The sequence below is a fragment of the Pezoporus wallicus genome, unplaced genomic scaffold (assembly GCF_028554395.1).
Source record: "Pezoporus wallicus isolate ANWC-B61680 ecotype Strahan unplaced genomic scaffold, APGP_CSIRO_Pwel_v1 contig_4710, whole genome shotgun sequence".
Taxonomy (NCBI): Eukaryota; Metazoa; Chordata; class Aves; order Psittaciformes; family Psittacidae; genus Pezoporus; species Pezoporus wallicus.
In genome coordinates this window covers 5,037,661-5,062,414 of record NW_026640647.1, presented here as the reverse complement: position 1 = coordinate 5,062,414, position 24,754 = coordinate 5,037,661, and the positions used below count along the sequence as shown (strand labels likewise).

The 24,754-nt window shown below is 37.1% G+C and overlaps 1 protein-coding gene across 4 annotated transcripts in view; it reads left to right on the top strand.

The window, feature by feature from the left end:
* Positions 1-5,648: 5,648 nt before the first annotated feature.
* Positions 5,649-24,754, top strand: part of LOC130604869 (hyccin 2) — a 54,460-nt gene continuing 35,354 nt past the window's right edge. The window contains exons 1-9 of one of the 4 annotated variants that reach the window (XM_057419809.1): positions 5,649-5,775; positions 7,877-7,955; positions 10,942-11,043; positions 16,330-16,509; positions 18,670-18,750; positions 19,380-19,495; positions 20,092-20,187; positions 21,900-22,016; positions 22,706-22,793. In XM_057419809.1, the coding sequence (XP_057275792.1) occupies positions 7,905-7,955; positions 10,942-11,043; positions 16,330-16,509; positions 18,670-18,750; positions 19,380-19,495; positions 20,092-20,187; positions 21,900-22,016; positions 22,706-22,793 (831 nt within the window). In that variant the 5' untranslated portion in view covers positions 5,649-5,775; positions 7,877-7,904. Of the gene's footprint in view, positions 5,776-6,322; positions 6,398-7,876; positions 7,956-10,941; positions 11,044-16,329; positions 16,510-18,669; positions 18,751-19,379; positions 19,496-20,091; positions 20,188-21,899; positions 22,017-22,705; positions 22,794-24,754 lie in introns of those variants that run through there. The other 3 variants (XM_057419805.1, XM_057419808.1, XM_057419806.1) reach the window with 3 other exon arrangements.

Sequence of the window (24,754 nt, the reverse complement as noted above, 5' to 3'; positions counted from 1 at the left end):
CTTATACATACTTTTTGGTTTTAGGTTGCTTGAATCAAATATAGGCCAGTATTTCAAATAAGAGCATGTTATCAGTTTTGTATGTTCTACTAAAATGTTTTCAGATTTACTTTGTACTTCTGTGTGGTCAAACATCTTCATTTCTTTTCTGGATGCTGATGCGTTCCTGAGCAGATGTTTTCATTAAGTTGTTGAATGTAGTACCCAGTCTTTTTCCATTCTGTCTTTTAAACCTCTGCACTAGGGAACAGCTCCTCAGCAGAAATTAAAATTGGGGGGTTTTGTGCTTGTTTGTGTGTTTGCTTGTTTGTTCATCTGTGTAAGCATGTTGCCTGGGTTCCTTTCTCCAGAGTTCATTTGTCTTGTTAAAGTGTGCGTGTGGTGGGGAAGAATGTTTCCTGTGTATTTCTGACCACCTTATCATGTTGTCTTTCCCAGAGTAAAGGCCCTGGGGGGTGTGCTGATTGAGGGCCATTGAACATGAGCCAGCTGGTGCCCATGCAGCCAAGACCAGCAACATCCTGGCCTGTATCAGTAATGGTGTGGCCAGCAGGACTGAGGAAGCAATTCTCCCCCTGTACTCAGCAGTGATGAAGCTGCATCTTAAATACTCCATTCAGGTTGGCCTGTCACTACAAGAGACATTGAGATGCTCAGGCGTGCCCAGAGAAGGGCAACAAAGATGACGAAGGGCCTAGAGCAAAGGTCTTGTGAGGAGTGGCTGAAGGAACTGGGGTTGTTTAGTCTGGAGAAAAGAAGGCTCAGCGGAGAACTTACCACTGCCTACAACTACTTCAAAGGAGGTTGTAGTAAGGTGGATATTGGTCTCTTCTCCCAAGTAACAAGTGATAGCACAAGAGGAAATGGCCTGCAGTTGCTCCAGGGAAGGTTCAGATTGGGTATTATGAAAAATTTCTTTGCCAAAAGGGTTGTCAAGCTTTGGAACAGGCTGCCCAGGGAAGTGGTTGAGTCATCAACCCTGAAAGTATTTCAGAGACCTGTAGATGCAGCACTTAGGGATATGTGCTTATGGTGGACTTGGCAGTGTTAGGTTAATTATTGGACTCAATGCTTGCCTTTTCCAACCTCACTGATTGATTCTATGATTTGTGTGCATATCATGAGCTAGGGGAGTGCTTTTGCTTGGTAAGATTCTGTTTAGATTTCAGCTGTAATTGGCAGATGCATAATGCAAGGCTGACTTCCTTTGAGAACAGTATTGTAGCTTTAATTTTGAGCGTGGATATTCTGGGTCCAATGATTTAACAGCCTTATGTCTTACATTCTGCCACTTTATACCAAATAAATAAATTCAGGAAAAAACTTTTAAATTTTAGTTTTCAGTGCTTTTTGGGGGAAGCTTTTCAGTAATTGAATTTTATGTTTGATTTTAACACTGAGTGGCTGTGTTTCCACCTGAAAAATGAATGTGAACTTGTTTGCTCATTCAGTGTTTAAGGGATCTTTATCAGTCCATAGCTAAAATATTTTTTAGTATATTTAATTATTACTGTTTCTGATAACTAAATTTCTGCTTAGATATTATGGGTCCTACATATTATAAGAATTTTTGAGCCATAGTAGGAAAAAATCTAAGCTTTTAAAAACCAACATGAGAAATATTATATTCCCTGTGTTTTGTTTGCTTTGGGAGAGACAGGAACAGTATGGAAATGAAATAGAGTACTCTTAGTTCAGGTGGCTTCTACTTTGAATAAATATGCACAGGATTTAATGCAGCTAACCAGTTTATTTTAGAGACACATGGTGCTTGATTTTTTTTTTTTTTTTTTTTTTTTTTTGCGTCCCCTACCCCCCCCCCCCTTCCTCAAAGCACAGCAAACCAGGGGTGAATGTAGGCACAAGGTGTGCTTTACAGATGCATATGTGAGAATCCTAGAGTACAGTCTGCTGGGGCAGAATGGGGCAGTACTTGGAGGGTGTGCACAGCCACTGGGCACTGTGCTAAGATGCTCACCGTGCCTTTGTTAAATGTTCATGTGGGGGATCAGTGCAGTTAGTGTGCTGTAAATCTATGACCTGACTATCGTGAGTGTTTGTGCAAGTCCTTACAAATGTTTTTAATATCCAGGCAGATGACGCGAAAGGGAGAGATGGTTTGTCCTGAAACAGAACTGGTAGAGTAATCCTAGCTGGAATAGGTGTGGACTGTATTTGTATTGATACAGCAGAACTATCTGCCTGTATCCTTTTTGAGCCACATGAGCAAAGCAGGCTTTAACATCTGCAGAAGTCTTCCAAGAAGGCTGCAAATGCAGCGTTGGAGTAATGAATAGGCTGTATTTATATATGTTTTTTTCTATAAATGTGGTGCAAGACTGACACATAGATAAGGTGCTTTTCCTCCTGGAATATAGTTCATATTATTGGTCTTTAATGTACACCTCATCAAAAGCATTCTATAAGCGTCAGAACAACTGGCTGTATTTATAGGAGCAGCCACACAAAGCTGCATGTGGAAGTGAGCCATTAACTCAAAATGGGTAAATTGTACAGTAGGGGTGGCCCAATACACTTCTTCAATAGATGTCTATTGTGTAAAACTCTTTTCTCCATTCTCCTAACAAATACACAAAAAGCACTATACAGTGTCCTTCAGAGATGAACAAGCACCAGATTCCTGTGGAAGTTGCCCTGTATTCTAATCCTTCGCATACTTTGGAGATTATCACATATAACGTTGAAAATTCTTTGCTTTTCCAAAGTAGAACTGTTAAAATCTTACTGTATTGCATGTAAGAAGACACTGTGCATTGGGTTTTGTTTCTGGCATTGATCTTAAAGGGTGTAGAATGAGCTCTGTGCTTCAGCAGTTGTTCTCAAGTTGCTGATTTCCTAGGCAGCAGGTATAGCTTTGGTTCTGAATCTCACTTACACTGGAAGAAGTTCCCAAACAGGGCTTACTTGAAAGTCAGTGCATGGCACAAACATTGAGAGAGAATTATGTGCATTACTGGGGAGGGTTAACTTCTCCTTTTTCGTGGTTGCCAGCCACTAGATGGGCTTAACTATGATATCAGACTGCACCCAAATTGCAGCGCAGGTTCAGTTTTTAACTTTATGTGAGTTGAATTGTTTGACAGACAGCTGTATGTGGACTTTTTCTAAGGCTTAGTAGACTTCTGTAGGAGGAGTTAATTTCTTAGGTAGGTTAGATGTTACGCTGTTACGATACTTGACATTTTTGACAACATATTAGGAACATTGGGGTCTCTACAGATTTTGCAGTAAAGCATTTGAATCATTCTGGCAACTCCTTGGTTTTGTAATTTCTTTAGATACACCAAGTTCAATCCTGACTCAGGAGAATTGCTAATTTAATTCATTGATTTTACTTACTTGTAGTATTCTCTTACTCCAAACTACTGCATTTTTACTGGCCTGATGCGTATGTTTCTTGATAGCCTTGTGTGTTTACTTATTTCTGCAAGTTAGCCTGCTTAGTGTTTTCCTTGCAGTCTGAATTGTAATGCTATAGGGCAAAGAATACTTGCTGCTACGTAAAATATGCAATAGTATTTGGTATAGATTTATCAAATACATGTTTTGCTTTTGTTGGAGCTGTGCTATAGTTTCATACGTACCGTTGTTCATGGAGCATAAAGAGAAGGGGGATTTGTGTTTTGATGGGATTTTTTTGTCATTGATTTTTGTTTAGTTTGTTTTTAAGCATAATCTTAATTCCCTCTTGGAAGGTTTCTCCAAGGAAATAGTCAATTTCATACGTACTTGATGTAATCTCTCAAGTTGATATATAGTGCTGGAGGAGAGCAGCTACTTGCCTCCAGGTTTGAATAGGATCTTCCAAGATGAAGTAATCACAGGGGAAATTTTGGCTGTGAGTTACATCTGATGTTTGCCTCTGATTTAAGGACAGTAATTTACTGTTCTCCATGTATAAAATAGCTTGACCCACATCCCAGTTGTGATGCAATGTAAAATGTTTTTTTTTAATTATCTTCTTCTTAAATTCAGTTCTAGAAAACCTGTGGATTTGGTTTGCAAGCAAACTGACAAGTTAATGAAAAATTTTGAACTGTTACAGCCTGATTCTCCAACTGGATCTGTGCACTTCTACTTATGCTTAGTCCTTTTGTATAGAAGTAGAAATTCCCATGTCTGATTCGCTGGTATATAACTGTGATTCTTATTTTGGGGCTAAAATAACTCAAGTTCCTATCAAAGAAAAAATGATGTCTAACTTAATGCAGCTGTGGAGAGGCCTACCTGGTGAACTTCCAGGATCTGTATCTTTGGTTTTGACACTACGGTTAGCAGGTTAAGTGCAACTGAACCTCTGGTTAGCAAGTGTGATAACTTAGAGCTAGATGAGACCCCATGACATTTCTAGAGAATGGTGTATACAGGCATCATGTCTGCATGTAAAGGTTTTTTCTAGCCTGTTGTAAAACTTGGGAAGTTTCTAGAAGTCCTGAATCAACTCTTACGGACCTGATAATCTGTCTTGAAGATGTGTCCCTGATAATTACAAGAAACAACTGATAATTCAGTTAAATAGATACATATGTATTTGTCTTTCAGGTCTTCTCTGCATGTTTAAAAATCTGTAGGTAATCAGCTATAGTGTGCCTATCGGGTAGAAATGTATGTGTTTTTTTTCAAACCTCTCAAATATTGCCAGGGAAAGAAGATGACAATTTGAATTTAATTAATTCACAACTGTTATTTAAGATTTCTGCAAGGAATTGCATTAAAAAAAAAAAACAACCAAGCACAAAATCCCAGAACAATAGCTGATTTTTGAAAATTCATAGAGGACATTGGTTTGTTGTGTACCATCCTGTGATAAAAACAGTCACAGTGTAGCCTGAAAAGGATGGTACCTCCTGTTAACCTGCCTCTAGTTAATAGGGGAAGTCTTTTAGTAATTTAAAAAAAGTAATTAATTGAATAAGCTGTATGGAATGGAATACACCAATTGTTCATGTACTTCAGTTTCCTATTACAGGTCTCCATATACTGAAATCCTCTAACTTACCTAGATTGGGGTCATTTGTGTGGTGTTTACCTCATGCTCAGCATGAGGGAATTGTTCAGTGAAAGGTGAACTCTTTAGTGTAATACATGATTTTTGCAATGACATTGAAATTTTGGTTTTGTAAGGAATAGGTATTAAGAAAATGATAGTAAGGAATAGTCTTCAATATATTCCAGTTAAGAGGAATTTGTTCTCCAAAGTCAGGGTATTGGTTCAACTCACATTTTATAAAAATATTACTCTTTTCTTTCATCTTTCTTGCACTGTTCTTCTTAAGACCTAGTGCTTCAGTTTTCCTTTCTAGTGTGCTTGTAGTACTGTGCACCTCAAATGGGTTTTCCGCATAGGTGACAGTTGTATTTTTAGATGAGGGCAGTTCCCCCTTTCTGCTGAAATGATGAGTGGTTTTATTGTCTGTGTTTTTTTGTGTGGGTTTGTTGTGGTTTGTGTGGGGTTTTTTTTGTTGTTGTTTGTTTGTTTTGTGTTTTTTTTCTTCTTTTTCACTGCAACTTCCTTTCTTACAGATGGACCTGCATATGCTTTAATGAATTTGATGAACTTCAGTTTTTAAGATCAAAAAATATATGCATTATTGTTGCTTTACTATATTTCTCCTTATTTGTGATCATCAGAGTTTCTTTTTACCTTTCAGAAAACAAGGCAGTACTTGAAGACTTGACAAATGTATCCCAGGTTGAAAAACTGCTGCATTCCTCCTCCTCTTCCTCCTTTAGAAAACTGACTTCTTAAAAGAGGTAAAATTGAATGTTGCACTTTCTGTAGAATTTTTTTTTTTTGCCCCCAAGCAAAATGAACTAAATCTCAGCTTCTTCTGTACCATGTCCTGTGTGGTTTAAATTAAATTAAATCCATGCCTCATTTTGATGACTCGTATCTGTTTCCCTATCTATTGAAAAGGATGTCTTGGGAAACCTTTGCAGAAATCTACTTAGTTTTGTGGTGTTATTTTATTGAATGATTTCTCAGCACTTCTGCTGCAGTAAGTCCCCCAAGTGTCACTTGAATTTAAATTAATGTTCTTTCTGAATTTGGTATCTTTCAGGATATTTAACCGTGCTTTAGTAATGTGAAGCAGTTCCTTACCCACAGGAGTTTGTGTTCTCTGAATGACTTGCTGTCAAGGGCCATGTGAGATGCTGCATGTAGCCCTGTTCATACAAGGTTGTTAACATTGAACTTGCAGCTTTCTAATAATTTTTTTATATCTTACTTCACTTTCCATTTACTGAATACCTCTCTATTTTTAAATACAAATCTTTTCAAAAATCAAAGCATGTATGTTCTGAGACCAGAACAAGCGATTCCAGTCATGTAGTCTGGCTATTTAAAGGCCATTTATCATAGGACTTCCACGATGTAATTTTTATATCAAACCAGTAATTTTTGCTTGAGCCTAAATTTTCAGAATACAATTTAAAAGAAAACTGTAGAAAGTAAATAATTCACTTCATGTTTACCTGCCTTTTTCCTATAAATTTTACAATAAATTCTACAAATAGTAGCACTTAATATGTTCTTTACATTACTTGTATGAAGTTGATAAACAAATGTTTATGGAATTAAACATGATTATAGCAGTCTTCATCTTGTTATATGGCTGTGGAAGTGTTTCTTTTCCCTATCTCAGGTTAGGAATGTCAGAAAAATTTGTATTGAAGGAAAAAATATTTATTAAAAGAAGCAGGCTTTGAAGCTGATGAACATTTGTAATTTTTAGGAAAAATATAGTGAAGATACATGACTGTGTGACAGCTTTGTGGCATATTATTGTTATATAGCAATATCACCAACAGCGATATACCATAGTATCTCTTAAAATGCGGTGTCCCTTCAGGGATTTTCTCTTTCTTGTTTCTGTTCAGGCAGCTGTTAACCTTCAGGTCCTCTCAAAAATAAACTTTTGATGAAACCTTAAGTCAGAATCACCACTTCATATGTCTAGTATGGCTTCAAACTGATCTTATATTTTACTGTCTCCTCAATTTATTCCTTTTCAGGTCACTATTATATTTTAGTCTCTAGGTTTAGGCTATAGCTTCATTTCACTTCCTAAGATGAAAATTTTCTGGGACCCTACTGACTTCCAGGCATTGTCAACCTTTTCTCAAAACAAGCAGAGAGATAAAATGACAGTTGTTGTTTAGACTTATTTAAACATCAAGCAAAAGTGTCCGGTGATGCCTTGTATTGTAAAATTCTTGCTATTGCCTTGAGAATTAAATCTATGGGAAATTGAAAGATGTTAGAATGACTTGTGTATGAAATAGAAAATAGTAACAGCAGTTGTCCTTGCAAGTTTCCTGTGTTTTAGTTTCTGAGAATTCCAGCATGCTTTTAGAAGAATTAAATCTTGCTGTTTAATGGGAAGCTCCAAATTCTGTAGGAATGAGGTTTAAGGAGTAAAATTCTGCTGTTAGGATTTCTAATAACTGGTTTTAAGAAAATTCTTTACTACAGTCTGTATCTAGAATTGTCATTATAATGTCTCACATGATTTGTTCCATAATGCTCTTTACTTTGTCTTTTCTTTGTAGTATATTTGGTAAGGAAGCAAGAATGGGATGATGTGTTTGTCTTAAATAATGTGTATTTTGGCCTGAAGCACTCAATCCTTCTTTTTCTTCCTCCCCCATTAATGCGCAATACTTTTGACTAAAACTCTGAGTTTAATCATTGTTAGAAAATGGGACCAGTTGTCCAAAATGCAACTTTTCCTGTTTAATGTTATATAATTCTGTTGGAAATATGTTAACAACTTTTCATTGGTGTAGGAGTTTACAAAACTAAGTTTTGCTGCTAGAACTCTTTAATTTCTTTTTTTTTTCTGTTCAAAAGGTAAGAGAAAAGCAAAAGTAGTAAGAAAATGCTGGGATCAGAACGAGGTGTTGTGGAAGAATGGCTGTCAGAATTCAAGGTCAGCGGAGATGAATGATAGTTACAGCATTGACTTTATGCCACTAAACACTGTTTTTTGTTTTGTTTTCTTAATATCCATTGAGTAACACTTTAAGTATCTTGCTCTTTCAACTTACAATGCTTAAAGCATGGAAGGGTCTGTGTAAATTAGTCAGCTGGTACATAATAAACAAATTTATTTTTATTGTTGTAGAGCAGAATGTTGCTGTAACTATGTGGCTGTTTTAAAAGCATATATTTCTGTATAGATCAAGCCTATAGAATTTAACTGCCAGCTGGATAATCTTGCCTGAATTTCTAATTGCGCAACTTTTCCATTAAAAAACACCCCAATCAACCAACCAGAAAAGCCCACCAAACCAAAAAAAAAACCCCACACCCAAAACTAAAAACAGTAGAAATGTTTGGAGTTTAAAAAAAATATTAAAGAAAAATATTTCCCTGCTGGGTTTTTTGTTTGGTTTGGTTTTTTGTTTGTTTGTGGGTTTTTGTGTTTTTGTTTCTTTTTTGTATGGTCTACATAAAATTATGTTTTCATGAAGAATGTGAAGTATTTTCTAAGGCCCCGTTAGAATTAAACTTAGCTAGAGGTATTAAAGATAACAGGAAGGGATTCCACAAGTACATAGCAAATAAAAAACAGACTAGGGAGAATGTAGGCCCCCTCAGGAAGCTCTCAGGAGAACTGGCTACACAGGATTTGGAGAAGGCTGAGGTTCTGAATGAGTTCTTTGTCTCAGTCTTCCCTGGCAAATGAGCTGACCACACCACCCAAGTCTCAGAAGGCAAATGCAGGGACTGCGAGAATGAAGACCTTAGGCCCACTGTAGGAGAGGAACTGGTTCGAGACCATCTTAAGAACCTGAACATGCACAAGTCCATGGGACCTGATGAGATCCATCCGCGGGTCCTGAAGGAGCTGGCAAATAAAGTTGCGAAGCCGCCGGCCATCATATTTGAGAAGTCATGGCAGTCAGGTGAAGTTCCCGATGACTGGAAAAAGGGAAATATAACCCCCATTTTCAAGAAGGGGAAAATGGATGACCTGGGGAATTACAGACCAGTCAGTCTCACCTCTGTGCTTGGCAAAATCTTGGAGCAGATTCTCCTGGAAGGCATGCTAAGGCACCTGAAAATCAACAAGGTGCTTGGTGACAGCCAGCATGGCTTCACTAAGGGGAAATCCTGCCTGACCAATTTGGTGGCCTTCTATGATGGGGCTACAGAACTGATGAACAGGGGTAGAGCAGTTGATATCATCTACCTGGACTTGTGTAAAGCGTTCGACACTGTCCCACAAGACATCCTTGTCTCTAAATTGGAGAGACATCAATTTGATGGATGGACCACTCGGTGGATAAAGAACTGGCTGCATGGCTGCATGCAAAGAGTTGTGGTCAATGGCTCAATGTCCAGCTGGAGACCAGTAACGAGTGGTGTCCCTCAGGGATCGGTGTTGGGACCGGTCTTGTTCAACATCTTTATCGCTGACATGGACAGTGGGATTGAGTGCGCCCTCAGCAAGTTTGCCGATGACACCAAGCTGTGTGGTTCGGTTGATACCCTGGAGGGAAGGAATGCCATCCAGAGGGACCTTGACACACTTGTGAGGTGGGCTGATGCCAACCTCATGAAGTTTAACCATGCCAAGTGCAAGGTCCTGTGCCTGGGTTGGAGCAATCCCAGGGACAGCTACAGGTTGGGCAGAGAAGAGATTCAGAGCAGCCCTGAGGAGAAGGACTTGGGGGAGTTGGTTGATGAGAAAATGAACATGAGCCGGCTTCAGTGTGCACTTGCAGCCCAGAAAGCCAACCGTATCTTGGGCTGCATCAAAAGGAGTGTGACCAGGAGGTCGAAGGAGGTGATCCTGCCCCTCTACTCTGCTCTTGTGAGACCTCAGCTGGAGTATTGTGTGCAGTTCTGGTGTCCTCAACATAAAAAGGACATGGAACTGTTGGAACAAGTCCAGAGAAGGGCCATGAGGATGATGAGGCGACTGGAGCATCTCCCATATGAAGACAGGCTGAGGAAGTTGGGGCTGTTCAGCCTGAAGAAGAGAAGGCTGCTTGGAGACCTCATAGCAGCCTTCCAGTATCTGAAGGGGGCCTATAGGGATGCTGAGAAGGGACTCTTCATTAGGAACTGTACTGATATAGGACAAGGGGTAACGGGTTAAATCTTAAACAGGGGAAGTTTAGATTGGATATTAAGAAGGAAATTCTTGTTGGGGTGGTGAGGTACAGGAATAGGTTGCCCAGGGAGGTTGTGAATGCTCCATTCCTGGCAGTGTTCAAGACCAGGCTGGACGAGGCCTTGGGTGATATGCTATAGCGTAAGGTGTCCCGGCCCACAGCAGGGGGGTTGGAACTAGATGATCTTAAGGTCCTTTCCAACCCTAACTATTCTATGATTCCATGATTTTTTTAAGATGTCTTGCATATTGATAATTACTCAATGAAATACAGGATAATGTATAAACATATTTCATGACTGATATGAGATTAATCTCTTACTTAAATTAAGAATGAATAATTCTTCACAGAGTAAGTCGTTACATGCTGTTGAAAATTTGCTGAGGTGCCAAGGATGCAAAATCAACAGATGTGGTTGCTTGGTGGGACTTGAGGCTGTCCATGCACATTCTAGATTATCCACACCTCTTAAACAATTCATGTTAATTTGATAAAGACTTTGAAAAGTGCCTTTTAAATACAGAATAGCAAGAAGGAGAGTGTGTATATTAAGTTGGTGCTAATGGTTTTGTGAAAGTTAAATGTGAAACTGCTTTTGGATTTAACTCTGAAAATTGGTGTGTGACCCCAAATTCTGTTTGTGTGGAGAAGAACTTGTGGTGAATGAACATTTACTGAACTTAAGGAACTTCTTCTGAATATTGGGATGAGACTAAATCCATTGTGGAGGTCTTTAATGCTTGGAAGCATTGATTTATCTGGGTAACGTTTTTTTGTTTTTTTTTTCTTTAGGTGTTACCTGAAACACAAATTTCCAGCTATGCAGCTACATTGCACCGAAAAAAAACACTGGTACCAGCTCTTTATAAGGTCATTCAAGACCCAAATAATGAGGTATGAGACATTAAAAAAACATTTTTTGTTCACATACTTATATCTTTACCTCTGAAACTAAAATTAAAGTAATTGAGAAATGGAGATAAAGAATAAGATACTTCAATTCTTCCTAATATAGTTTAACACAGGTATTGCTCCTCTTTTTACTTTCTTGTTTTTTTGACAGTTACTTTAATGACTTTCTGGTAAAACAGACCCTCATCTGCTCCCAGAAATACAGTTTATGCTGTCTGCTAGTTTTTACTTGCACAGCTGACTGTTACACTGTGAGGTTTATTTTTTTCTCCCATAAAATGCCTTTCAGTCATAACAGAGAAAACTAGGCCTTACAGTGAAACTCAGTAAGATCAGTGTGCTTTCACCTGGTGGCTTATTACAGTGGAAGATGGAATGAATTTATCAAATCCTATTAAAATAACCAGATCATCTTTTGCTTATCATAGTATCATGTTTGTGTAATTTGGTTTTACACTGCTGTAAACAAGAGCAGAACTGGGACCCAAAATATAAATATACACAATGAAAATTTAGCTTACCCTTGTATGTAATTCATTTTGCAAATGGCATTAAACTGAGCTTTCTGTTCCATTGGTTTCTGCTATGAGCATTTCTGGGAAATTGTGTGAAATACAACTTCTGAAAAAATTGTGCAAGTGTGCTGTTCTCTGCTTCAGATAAAATGCTTCAAAACATTTTATTTATCATCTGTGATCTCCTGTATATTTATAAATTAAATGGCAAGTGTACATAGTAAGGAAGTTCTTTATTCTTCTAAGCACAGTTTGGCTGCTTCTGGAAGCTGAATGCTTGATTGAGCTTAAAGGAGATTGCATAATGCTTATGCGATACAGAAAAACAAACCAGCAAGCTTCATAGCTGTCAACTTGATTTCAGTGGTACAAATTACTTGCATTGTGACCTTTTTCTTGGTATTGAAGAATTCTCTTTCCAACCTGAAGCCACCATTGTTCCTGTTGTCTTTTGGTGTGTATATGTATAATTGTGTGTGTATACTTCTGAAAATGTAAAAGCTTTCATTTGCTTTGAGAATAAGCATTGGAGTAGTTTTTTTTAATGATGGAAAAAAAGCCCGACCCAGATTTGCAAAAAGAGTATCTTCTTGAGGGTGGAACAGTAGCCTCAGGGTATTGCATGCTGCTTGTCATGTATTGCTCTTTGGAACTGCTGTTGTTGTTTGGGCCTGGTTCTGATACCAGGTGTAAGATAAGCAATCCCAGACTCACAGGTGATAAATTTCAGGTTCTGCTTGTTAAGGAATTATTTCTTTGTTGCACCTCTTCCAAATTTATTTGCTTACAAGGAGTATAACAACAATAAACTCACTATTTTGCATAATTCTGTGGCGATACTTGGCTTTAAGTGAGGGATTTTTTAAAAATACACTTATAGGGCATTTTTTTAGAAGGATAACTGATTACTTATGAACATTAAGCTTATGGGTAGACTATGCTAAAAATGTACTTGCTGGATTCTTAAACTTGTTGGACAAGGAATTTCTTCAGTACAGCTTAATCATAAAGGACCCATTTTTTAAATTTTCTGGAAGGGGCAAATTGTTTATGGCAAACATGAGTTTTTCTGCAGTCACCCAATTTTGTTTTAGGACTAGTAGTATTAATTTAACATGGAACCAGAATGCTCTAGGAACCAAAACATGTGACCAAGGTTTTTGTCTTTTTTGACAGCTGTCTACCAGTTTGAGAGCTATCAAATGGAAGCAAGCATACTGTCAGGTTCAGTACAGTTGTTACAGTTAACATTTTAGGAAATTCCCTGACTTTCTTGAATATGGAGAAGATACTGACTGAAACAGAAAGTTACATAAAGAGTAGAGCGTGATCTTGCTCATAAACAGCTTATTTAACTGAATAATGTATTGATTTTTGCATAACATTTGAATTTTAAAGTAAAGTACTGTTGAAGTATTGGGTTGTTGGCTTTTTTTCAGATATTTTAAATTTTTGGAGTTGCTTTATTATTGTAGACCTAAATGCTGTGTGGATTTTAAGTTAATAAAGTACTGTAATTTAAGCATTTAATATTCATGTGGGGCTATTTAAATTTAACCAGGAAAACTTAGTCTTGAAACAAAATGGGATCACTTTTGCAATGCCAAGCACTTCCCTGACTCTTCAAATAACTAATTTCACCCATTATGTTTTAGTTACGCCTAAAATGAGCACATTATTTTCTACCACTATTGAATTCATCAGAAAGGCAAGCGTTTCAAATCTTTGTTGTAAATTTTATAATACATCATATTTAACTTCAAGAGATGGCTCTTAAAATATGGCAAACTTGCAAATTAAACCAAACTAAAGCTATTCATCAGGTGTACGGTTATAAGAGACATTTTACTTGGGATTCTTTGGCTGACTGCTGTGTTACTACTCGGTTTCCTTTGACTTTGGACTGAAAGATCTCCTTGGTTAAAAAAGCATGTGCTAGTTCATGTATACACCCAATACTGGTGACAGAAGCTCTGTTTCCTCTGTTTATCCAGTGTCTTCTCATTATTTATATTCAGAGAAAATTAATTGGAAGAGGCTGGTTCTCTGAAAAGCCAGGTAACTAGGATGCAAGGAAAATATTTGTTCTTTCTTACAGTGTCAAGTTTTGTGTTTCCAGGTGGGAGATGATCATACTATAATTTGACAAGATAAACTTGGGTGTTTGTGCCTTTTCCATTGTAGCATTTTTTTTAGGATGGCAGCTTTTTCTTGTGGACTTAAAGCTCTGAATGTACCAAAAGTGCTATAGTAGTTGCTACAGACAACTTTCAGGTTTTCATCTAAGTAATTTTCAGTTGTTAAACCTTCTGCACAACTAAAATGATTACTGTGAGAAATGAGGAGTATTTACATGCTTGCAGCACCAGTGACTGGATATTGCTGGTATCTTTCTAGGGAGTATGGTTTCGCTATTTTTATTGAAAAAAAATTATAAAATATTTGTTTGAAAGAACGTAGAATAAACTCAGTAACTGCTCTGGTTGAGTCTCATCTGACTTTAGCAAAAATTAAATTATTCTCTTCCGCTGTTTTTAATGGCTAACTTCAAAAGGAAACAGCTTTGGGCTGCTGTCATCTCTAATCTAATAGAAGCACCATTTATAGCAATGCTGCTGTATATGTCTGGTTTCTGGTAATATTTGTTTAGCTTTTCTTGCACCTGTTATCTCTTTGCAAATATTTTTGTATCTGTTATTTCCATAGGTTTCTACTTCTTTAAACTAGCTTCTTGCTTTTATTTTCTTTAAAAGAAAACCTACAAATGCATTCAGTGATCTCTGAATTATTCATTAACCATTTTATTTTTATTTTTATTTGAACATCTAAAATGTGCTGGGCCTTTCATAAAGGAAAGATAGAGTTCTGTCTCTGAGGATTTGAACATTTACTATAACAGTTTTAATAGTGTCACTTCTAGATAGGAATTTCTACTAAGTAAATATTAAGAAAGAATATACTTATGCATCTCTTGAATGGAAAGTGCTATGTAGGTATGAAATACACACTCTACTTGATAGAGAAAACCCTAGCATCATTTTACTAAAATGATTGCAATAAAAAAATTATGGGCTTCTAATTTAGTGTAGATCCCAAAACAAAAATTAAGTGGAAAGGTATTTTATATATATGGCTTGTAAAAAATTTTGTGCTTCAGATGACTGGACTTCTCTCATTCTGTATCAACACTGTCAGTATCACCTTTCTTCCTTCCCTCTCATGTGTGAGTCTCCCATTGCTTCAGTTGTAAAAGCAGGCTTCTAGCTAAGAGTAACTAGGCTGTTAATCAGAAGCCTTGTTACACAAGGTACTTATACCCTGAGCCTTGTATAATAGGAGATCTGTCTGAGAGCAAAGTTTTATTCTAGATGTCATGTTATGGCTTATGTAATCAGTGGTTTAAAATGGCATGCTTCACTGACAAGAATACTGTGTTAGAAACAGACCTAATGCAGTCACCCTTTCCTGGGTGATGCCCTGTTAAGGCGGCTATTTTGATAGAAAAATCTGTCAGATTGATGTTCTGTATGTTTAATATGCGAGAGTAACATGTAAGTCTACATACGTGTATGTGAAGTTGCACAGTCATACAGATTTACGGCATTGCACGTATACCAAACATTGAAACTAATCATCTGTAAAAAAAGTCTGTCCCTCTGCTGATAGCAAGGGACTTCTTCAAAGTGTTTTTTTCTGAGGGGATGGATGGTTCACAACAAACTGCAGAAGTACATCTTCATACAGCATAACAGAAGAGTGACAGTGGAATCTACAGGAAATTCTGGTTACTAAAATTTTGATGAATAGACAAATTATGGAAAGAGCATTGCTCTAAAAATGATATATGTAATTTAATTTTAATATTAACATGGTAAGGCACTGGAACAGGTTGCCCAAAGAAGTGATAAATACTCCATCCCTGGCGGTGTTGAAGGCCACGTTGGATGGAGTCTTGGGTGACACGGTCTAGTGTGTGGTGTCCCTGCCTGTGGAAGAAGGGTTTGGAACTAGATGATCTTGAGGTCCTTTCCAACCCTAACTATTCTATGGTTCTGTATATGTATATGAGAGCTGCATAAAGCATATATAGTTATAAAGAACAGAACACTTAGTTGAGATTCTGGCCTCTATTTTCTATGTAATTCTTCTATATTAACATAGATGCTTTAGGTTACATGGATGCCCCCATCTTTCTGGATGCTGAATTCCCTCAGTCGCCACCCCCCCCCTTTACGTTTTATGGATGCTTAACTAATAGTTTGTCATTATAGACTCTTAAAATAGCAGGGATTTTCTTGTGCTTATATCATACTGACTCAATAAGGGCCTTATTTGATTCTTGTACTAAAACCAGCTGATCTTTAACCTTTGTACTTCTAGAAACATTATAACAGCACCATAAAAGTTTTGTGGTGCACGTAGTTCAAGCTGCGTGTCTGTCACATGTCTTAAATTAGTACATGTATGCAAAATAAGTCTCATACTGAGGAATGATGTTCTCAAAGTACAAGATTGTAGTGTTTGTAGTAAGACCACATTTCCCAGTACTGCATACCAGTGCACCTTGGGTCTGTCCTTACAGATTTTCTTTAAAGGAATGCAGATATCATTTTGGTTCATTCACTTGTTATCAAGGAGCATCTTTTTTACTGGCTGCAGTAGCTATATGATATAGCCCCTATATTTTCTGTTTCATTCTCCCTTGTTAGAGAAGCCTAACAGTAAAGTCATTAGCCTTTTTGCCTTTCCACAGCTCCTGGAGCCTGTTTGTCACCAGCTGTTTGAACTGTACCGTAGTTCTGAAGTTCGGCTCAAGAGATTCACACTGCAGTTTTTGCCAGAATTGATCTGGGTATATCTGCGTCTTACTGCCAGCAGGGATAGGCAGAGTAATGGTTGCATTGAAGCACTGCTGCTTGGCATTTACAACTTGGTAAGTGAGATGAGTGGGAATGCATGAGGCAAACATTGATCTGAGATTTTGTGTCACTGACCACTAGGAATAAAGTAAATTAGTGAAACAATATATTTGAAATTATAATACGCTTATGTGAAAGCATGTTTAATCTGCAGAAAAGCACAGTGTAATGAAGGTTTAGTAAGAACATGTTTGCAAGGGTTTTTATTATTTTTATGGTAATCTTTTGGGTGCAGACATTTTAACTAAAAAGGATCATCTTTATCGGGCTTTATTGATCTGTCTTATACTTCTGTTTGTAAGGAAATCAAGTAGCCCTCCTTAATGTGGAAAAATACAACTTTCTATGGAGATGATTATCAGGCCAATATGCTTGGTCAATCTTCATGTGCCACTTCCCTCCATCCCCCCTCTTAACTCTGAGTATGTTTTTTTAAGCGTAATTTGAAGCTGAAACTACTGTGCATGCTAGTGCTTAGGTACATGTCTGTGTACATTTGAGGTAAATAGTTGTCTTGAGTGGAACAAGTAAGTTATTTTAAGAATAAGTTAATGTAACTGTATGTGGGGGTGGAATGTATCCAAACTGTCAGAGATCATGGGAAGGAGAAACTACAGCTGGCAATTAATGTACCTCTGGGTTCGTGCCTCCATCCTCACAACTGTAGGTGATAACATTTGGCTGTTAAATGTAAAGTAATTTTTTATATCCTTACCTTAGCTTGGAAATGTTTATTGTTATAATGTTATGAGGCTGTTAGATAAATTTAGGAATACTGCCAAGATAGCCATTCTCTAATGGGAATTTCTGTGTTCCAGGACTTAAAAACATATTGTGCTGAAACATCGCTCTTCCCTCTACTAGGAAGGGTTTACTCCCTAGGGCACTCCTAGTAAACCCCTCCTTTAAACTGTGTTTTATGTTTCTACGTACCATGAGACACAGAACAGTCAAACTGTGATTCTTAACAATATTTTAATGTGTCTGTAGATCAGTTCTAACTGGAAGATCCAGTTAACTTAGATTTATTCAGCTAGAAAAAAATACTGAAACTGCTTGCTGCTTTTTTAGCACTGTTTGCTGGGTTGAAGTAGCACGTTTGTCTTTGTTAGCCGTTTGAGAAAAGGTCCTTTTGCAGTTCCTATAAAAGTCCTGTTGGTGATTCATATTCTTTTTGAAAGACAGTGATTTCTTGATTCTCTTGAGATTCAGGAAGAAAAAGACTTCAAAATCAGCAGTGGCTCGCACTGTTTTGATTATTTATTTATTTTTTTTTCTTCTGAAGTTGTTGCTATTTTTCTGCACGTACACTGAGACTGAAAGAGGGAAGTTTATTTTCTTAGAAAGCGGAAGACAAGGATAAATCTTTCAGGTTCTGCTGAATTCTATCAACTGTCCTCCCATTCTGATCCTTAAAGCCTGCTGCAAGTACTGTGCTACCTTGGACTAAGTTTTCACATAAACTGGAATGACTACAGCTCATTGTTTGGAAATTTGCTGTACAAAGTGAAAAGGCAGGATTTTAGACTCCATTTTGGTATAGTCTTATATAATTGCTCTTAGTATGTTTGCTTTAAAAACTGCTGTGTTTGCTTATCAAGTAGCCTAGCAACTAGAAAATCTGACCAGTTTTGAAAGCCTTTTGAGAAAACATTCTGTGTGTTTCTTATGGACAGAATGCCTGAAGAAACTTTGCCAGTCCCCTTGATGTCACCTTCTGTCTGTGACGCATTTATTATGAGGTACTCCCATTGTCAGCAAGTGATTCATCAGCCCTCATTTGCCTGTATCCATTGGGCTTAAAGTTTATCCTTGCTCTACTATCCAATTCTAGTATAAATAAATATAATAATGTAAAGGTGATCTAGAAAACCTTTTTATTCTTTTTTGGTTTTGATAAAGTCACGCTGGTCAAAGAGCAGTGCTGGTTTTACTAGGTGTTGCAGGCTGATTCTTCAAAACAGTCTGTGATATAGGTCTTTCTCACTTACAAAAGCTATATGTAAATTCGTTTGTATTCTGCAAGTGTTCATAGACCTTGGGGTGTGTATTAAGTCTTACTACATCACTACACCTATCTTACTTGCTAAATGCCTTCTAAGAGTTGAAAATTATTCCAATTCCTATCTCCTTACATCTGTTTGGCTTTTGGTTTTGTTTCTTTTTTAATGCAGGAAATTGCTGACAAAGATGGAAACAACAAAGTTTTATCTTTCACCATCCCTTCATTATCTAAACCTTCAATATATCATGAGGTAAGAGAGCTGCTGTAGTAAATTAGAATTGGATCTATTAGAGGAATGAAAACTGGATCCATTTGATGCAGCAGACCTTTTTAGATGCATCTTGTTGCAGTAAGTTTTCAATGTCAGTAGCTTGCAATTAGTGTAATCTAATTCAGTAGCATTAGAAGAAAATGTAAATGTTGAAGAATCTCTGTTGATAGTGCCCATTTTGAACAGATTTTAGTTGTGTTTAGTTGCGACTATTTTTTTGCCTCTTATGTGTTAGTATAAAAGTAGTCTTCCTTCTTCTAACTCCTTAATACAAGTTTGAACTTGGAGTCATGTTTTTCCTTTCTCTACTGTTGCTATATGAGAAGTCTATGCAATTATGATAAATTTACTGTAAATGGATATGTGAATCAAAGTTGAAAATTGCTCTCACCTGCTCTATTGCTGTAAGCATGGAAGCTGTTTATAATAATGAAATCAGGTAATGTTTTTAGATACACTGTATTCTGGAATAATCTTCATTTTTAAAGGTCACAAGACAAATGAGTCTTTTGGCTTGGGTATTTAGAAGGTTTAATGCTTTTGGGGGCCTTTTACTTACGACTTGATTTCTCCCTTCTCCCAATCCTTCTCCCTTCACCTACTACTAGCCCTCTACTATTGGATCCATGGCTTTAACTGAAGGAGCTCTATGTCAGCATGATCTCATCAGGGTAGTTTACAGTGATCTTCATCCTCAAAGAGAAACCTTCACAGCACAGAATCGGTAGGTGGGTGTGTTCTGACAGTAGAGGTCCTTCACTAGGCAGACAAGTCCTTAAACATGAAGACCAAATGTATTATCTGCTCAGTCCTTTTCTCAGCATTAAGTGCTTGGAAATAAATCTAGGAACAGTCCTAGTAATCTTGAGGTACAGTATTTTTATTGTTTATTCCAACTTTCTATGTTTTTCTACTAGTTAATTTAGAAGAGAGTAACTTCCCTGTTATTTCTGCATCTGCCAGGAATATCTTTGCTTTATGTCTGCAAACTCAAATTTTCCTGGAAGTATAACAAAATTCAGCTTTGGCTCTGAGGCTGTGATTGCTTTTTCCACAGGAAAAGGGGGATGGAGCGAAGTGGATAGATAGAACTAGGGATGAGAAAAATTGCCCTGCTGTTGTATGACTGCCTTTGTCTAAAGCCAGCTGTGGGGAAACTAATAATTTTGAATGCATTGCTGACTTGTTCAGCTTGTTTACCCCTGACACTTTTTCCTGTGGGATATTTTTTTGAGACCAAGTTGTACAATTTTTGTGTTATATTCTGATGAAGTATTAAGAATTTAAACCATGCAAGGTTTTGCTCTTGTCTCTTTTCAGGTTTGAGGTGCTGAGCTTTCTTATGCTGTGCTACAATTCTGCTATTGTATATATGCCTGCCTCTTCTTACCAGTCGCTCTGTAGGATGGGTTCCAGGTGAGACACTTGCCTTTGAAATAGTTGTTTGCAGGGTTCATCTAGACTTCTAAATATTCATCCAGCAAAAAAAGAGTTAATTTTTGTTGCATTTAGTAATGTAAAATATTTAACTCTTGGTCAGTCTTGCAACTTAACAATAAATTTGTAGGCATTTGCCTACAGATAAAACATATGGAGCATCTTACTGCTGCATGGGCTTACATTCTAGTTATGTAACTTTGTTATTTGTAAAGGAAAAAAAGGCAGGTTTGGGGAAAATTATTTGAAGCAACTCAGGCTGTTTTCATTTTTTGGGTTTACATAGCTTTCAACCATTTTTCAGTATGATCAGCTTAAAAACACTGTGAGGAATACCACCAGTTTCTTATATTGTTTCCCAAATACTAGTTTCTTGCTTCTGAGGATGGTTTATACAGAATGCCTGTATGGTGTTCTGGGTTTTAGTGGTCTGTTTGGGGTTTTGTGTGTGGTGGTTTTACTTTTTTCCTTTTTTTTTCTTTTTATCTGATAACAACATTCCACTTCCTAGAGAATTCAGTTCTGTGATTTCTCAAACTCTTATACATGCCCTTTATATAACCTTCTACTTGAATAGTCTTAGAAGCATCTGGTTGGCAAAGATACCTGCTTTTTGTTCTGAAAAAAGCTCAGTTATATCTGATATTCTCATGTGCCTGTTTTTACCAGCATTTTTTACTAAAATTAGATAAATTCTCTCTCCTGCTACCCCTAAACAGAAGAATCTCTTGAAATGTTTTTTGATTTAGCTTGTTTGTTTCAGCATAGTACTGCCATGAAAGAAAAGCATTACATGCAGTTGGGTTTTTTTATCAAGAAGGATCAGACTAGTTTCTAACAACGTACATTCTGTAGTAACACACACATCCAGTTAAGATTATAGTCTGTTTTCTTTCCGGTGAATTTTTGGTATGCTTCCATCATTTTGAGTTCAGGCTACGCTAAATTTGCCAAATATGTTGAATTTTCCTGCATCTGAAAATTAGGTCCCCTCCTTGGGTAGAGAAGAGAGACAACATTTTATAGGCTTGGGATTTTTTTGTTACTGTTTCTGAAGCAGTGCAGCAGTTATTATATATTAGTTGGCATGTGTTGCTTCTTTGAAGATTCAGATATTAAAGTTATGAATAAATTATTCTGTTTTTTTACAGAGACTCAGTGCTGTGCAGTATATGGGAAGGCAGGCCTTTTTTCAAGAGTCAGAAGTTTTTTAGAAGGCAGCTGAGGGCAGTTCTCAGTGCAGTATCAAGAATACAGTATCTGTGTTACCCAAGTTTAGGTAACAGGTGATTGCGTATTGGCATCACAATTTAGATGGGAGGTGACATATTTCTCTTCTGTACCACTGAAATCTTTCCTTTAAAGAAAGTTGGGTTTGGTTACTGAATTTTTGGGAGAGTCTCCTACTTGGTGCCTGGCATCTTTCCACCCTCATTCCTTAGAAGCTGGTATGATTTGAAGAAAACGGAGTTAGTGGCTAGATGGGAGTAACACTGAATTACCAGCACACTAGATCTCAAGGCACTGTTACAAAACTGCTTTAATTGTTGGGAGAGCAATGTAGGAATGTTCCGTGTTGTGCAGTTACATTTTGAAAAATGAATTTTGAAAAATAAACTAAAATCTCTGTGATGTGGACATTTGTAGTCTTTGTGGGGTTAACATTTTGTTACAATGGTGTGTTTTTTCAGGCTGTGTGTGAGTGGATTTCCACGGCAGCATGAGAAATGCTGGAAAGAACACTGTAGTAGAGTGGTGTTAGACCCTGACTTCATGGTGCAGCTGCTCACAGGTGTTTATTATGCCATGTAAGTGGATGGGGGTTTTGTATAAAGAGAAATGTCTGGTTTCATATGAATTAAAAGTTAAAAGCTATTTGGTTTATGATTGGAAAAAAATGGTTAAACTCATGGTGCAAGTTTATAACTCAGTTAATATATTTCGCATTACTTGCTTACTCAGCTGATAATTTGAACATGTCTGCCAGCACTGAATTAGGTGGTGCGGGCCAGCAGTAGGTGCTGAAGAGAGTTAGGCTTCTGGCTTCATCTTTTCACAAATTTCTATTACTACCAGACACCTTCTGTTCACAAGTGTAATGAACTTGGATGCCAAGATAACCTGATGAAGTGCAGACCTCTTGAATGTCAGTAGTTTCTAAGGTAGCAAAATCCATTTCTGGTGGAAAATCAGTTCTGCTAAGTAGCATTAACCTTCACATCTTGATCCTATAATTTTTTTTTTTTTAATTCTTTAAGTTTGTCCTGATTATGTCCAGCTTGGTCTTGCTTGGAGGTGACAGGGAACAACAGCTTTTTTGTTGTACCAACAAAATTAATAAAAAATGTTTTGTCTATCCTTTTAAAAGAAGTGCAGGGGTTGAGGTATACGTACAGTCGGTGAGCTTTCTACATAAGCAAATAATTGAAGTGCTGCATTTTGGCAGAAAAAGGACAAGTTTGAGTTCATAAGATAAATAGCTTTCTTTACTTTTTAGATATAATGGTCAGTGGGATCTTGGCCAGGAGGTACTGGAGGACATAATTTACAGAGCACAGCTTGAACTCTACTCACAGCCTCTGCTGGTAAGAAACAATGCATTTCAATTTATGGCCACGATAAAGGGGAATAAGGATGTGTTTCTGAAGTGGATTGGTAATGAAAGCATTTGTGGGCATTTACTGCAGTCCCAAATACAAGTGGTTGTTAACAGCTGGTGTTTTCAATGTAGCTATTTATACCATGATTTTTCTGCTTGAGTAATAAGCTAGGGTGTTGGGATCTCCTAGGACTCACTGATGCTGAAAGCTAGGATTTTCTAATGTATTACAGTGGGATCAAAATGTTTTGGCATAAGTTACCAATTAGAAACTCGAAGAAGCTTAACCAAATGGTTATATGTCATAGGACACTGGTTACAAAAAAGGTGTTTCCTTTGCTTCTGGACCTTCACCAGGGGCTGAGAATATGCTGTGTGGGTTAACTAGTAATACAGTAAAAAAAAACAAAAGCAGGATAGGTCTTAATCTTTACCTTCTTTGGAGGAGCAGAAATAGAATGGAGTTCATCTGATTGATTGGGGTTTTGTCAGTTTCCACTATACTTGCTATTCTGATCATAAAAAGAAATGAAATGGGGAAAGAGGTGAAACTGGGCTGGATGCAGGTGAATGTGATTTGGCAGGATGAGAAGGTTGACAGGAGGAATTGAGATATTTTGGTTTTTGTCAGGTGTAGAAATGAGGATCAAAATAAGAGGGAAAGTTAAGCAGAATAAAGTAAAATAGAGTATTGTCTCAGTTGCTGCATCAGAATTGTGGTTGGAAGACTTTAGTGCTCCTCTGAAATAACAGCAGTAAAATTTTACTGCTTTTACATAACTAAGAAAGGAGTGGATTGGGAAAAGTCTTTTTATGTGGCCATCTGAGATACTTCTCTTCTGCAATAAATTGCATAAAATTATTCTCTTGATGAGTTAATATTGGCTGTAAAATGTACCTACAGGCTTTCTGACACTGCTGCATTTTAAATGCTTGGTATCCATTGAATTATTACAATAGTTGGTTCCTTTTGGAAATGACTCATCGCTCCATCAGACTGAAAGCTTTAATTTAAATACTGAACCTGCTGAATTGGGCCACCCAATCGAACTACTACCTTTAAAAGGTGTGTAGGAGGGTCTGGAACTTGATGATACGACAATTTTCAGACCTCATTGTTCCTTCCTAAGCGGTTTGTTCTTAGAGATTACTTCTAATTGTAAGAATCTTTTAGAATGTCTTTAAGCTTTTCCAAAGCTATTGCCTCTCTATCCCATTACCTGGTGTTGCTGATGTCATGACATCAATTTTTCCCCCTTCCCCAGTTACCAGGTTTTTCATGCATCCATGTGCATGCACAAATGTAGGGTTTTCTTCTTAATACTCTCATCACTGCGTTGCTTCCTATCTTGTTTATTGTAATTTTTTAAAAGCAGCTTTAAGAAATTGGCAGTTTTATAAAAAAGTGACCTGCATGACCTTGGCCTCATGCTATATATTCAAGGGATTTGACATTTTAAAATGTTGGAGTCCTTTCACCTCACTGCATTCTCCAGGAGATGTGTAAAATTAGCAGCATTATAAAATTCTGTATATTAAATATAGAACTATGGGCACCAAATAGAATATTATCTGTGCAGCTTCCCAGCTAAGTTTCCAGTTCAGCCTCTGCCTAGGATTTCCTAACAGCAGCAAATTCTTTGAAGTCCATTTAATATTCAGGCAAATACCTGTTAGGATTATTTTTAGGTATCTATGCTGAAGCTGTTATGTAATTATATACAATAAATGGGAATACCATTAGTCATTAGTGCATTGAGAACTGTCACAGCCTCTGTGTTTGGGTATGTCTCTTGGATAAAGATTTTTGACAATATACTGTATCTGTACTCTTTATTTAAATAGTTTTAGGCTTGTGGAATTATAAAAACAAAAAACAAACCCAAAACAAAACCAAAAAATGGAACAGGTGCTGAAATAGCATCAGAAAGCTATGAAATATCTGTA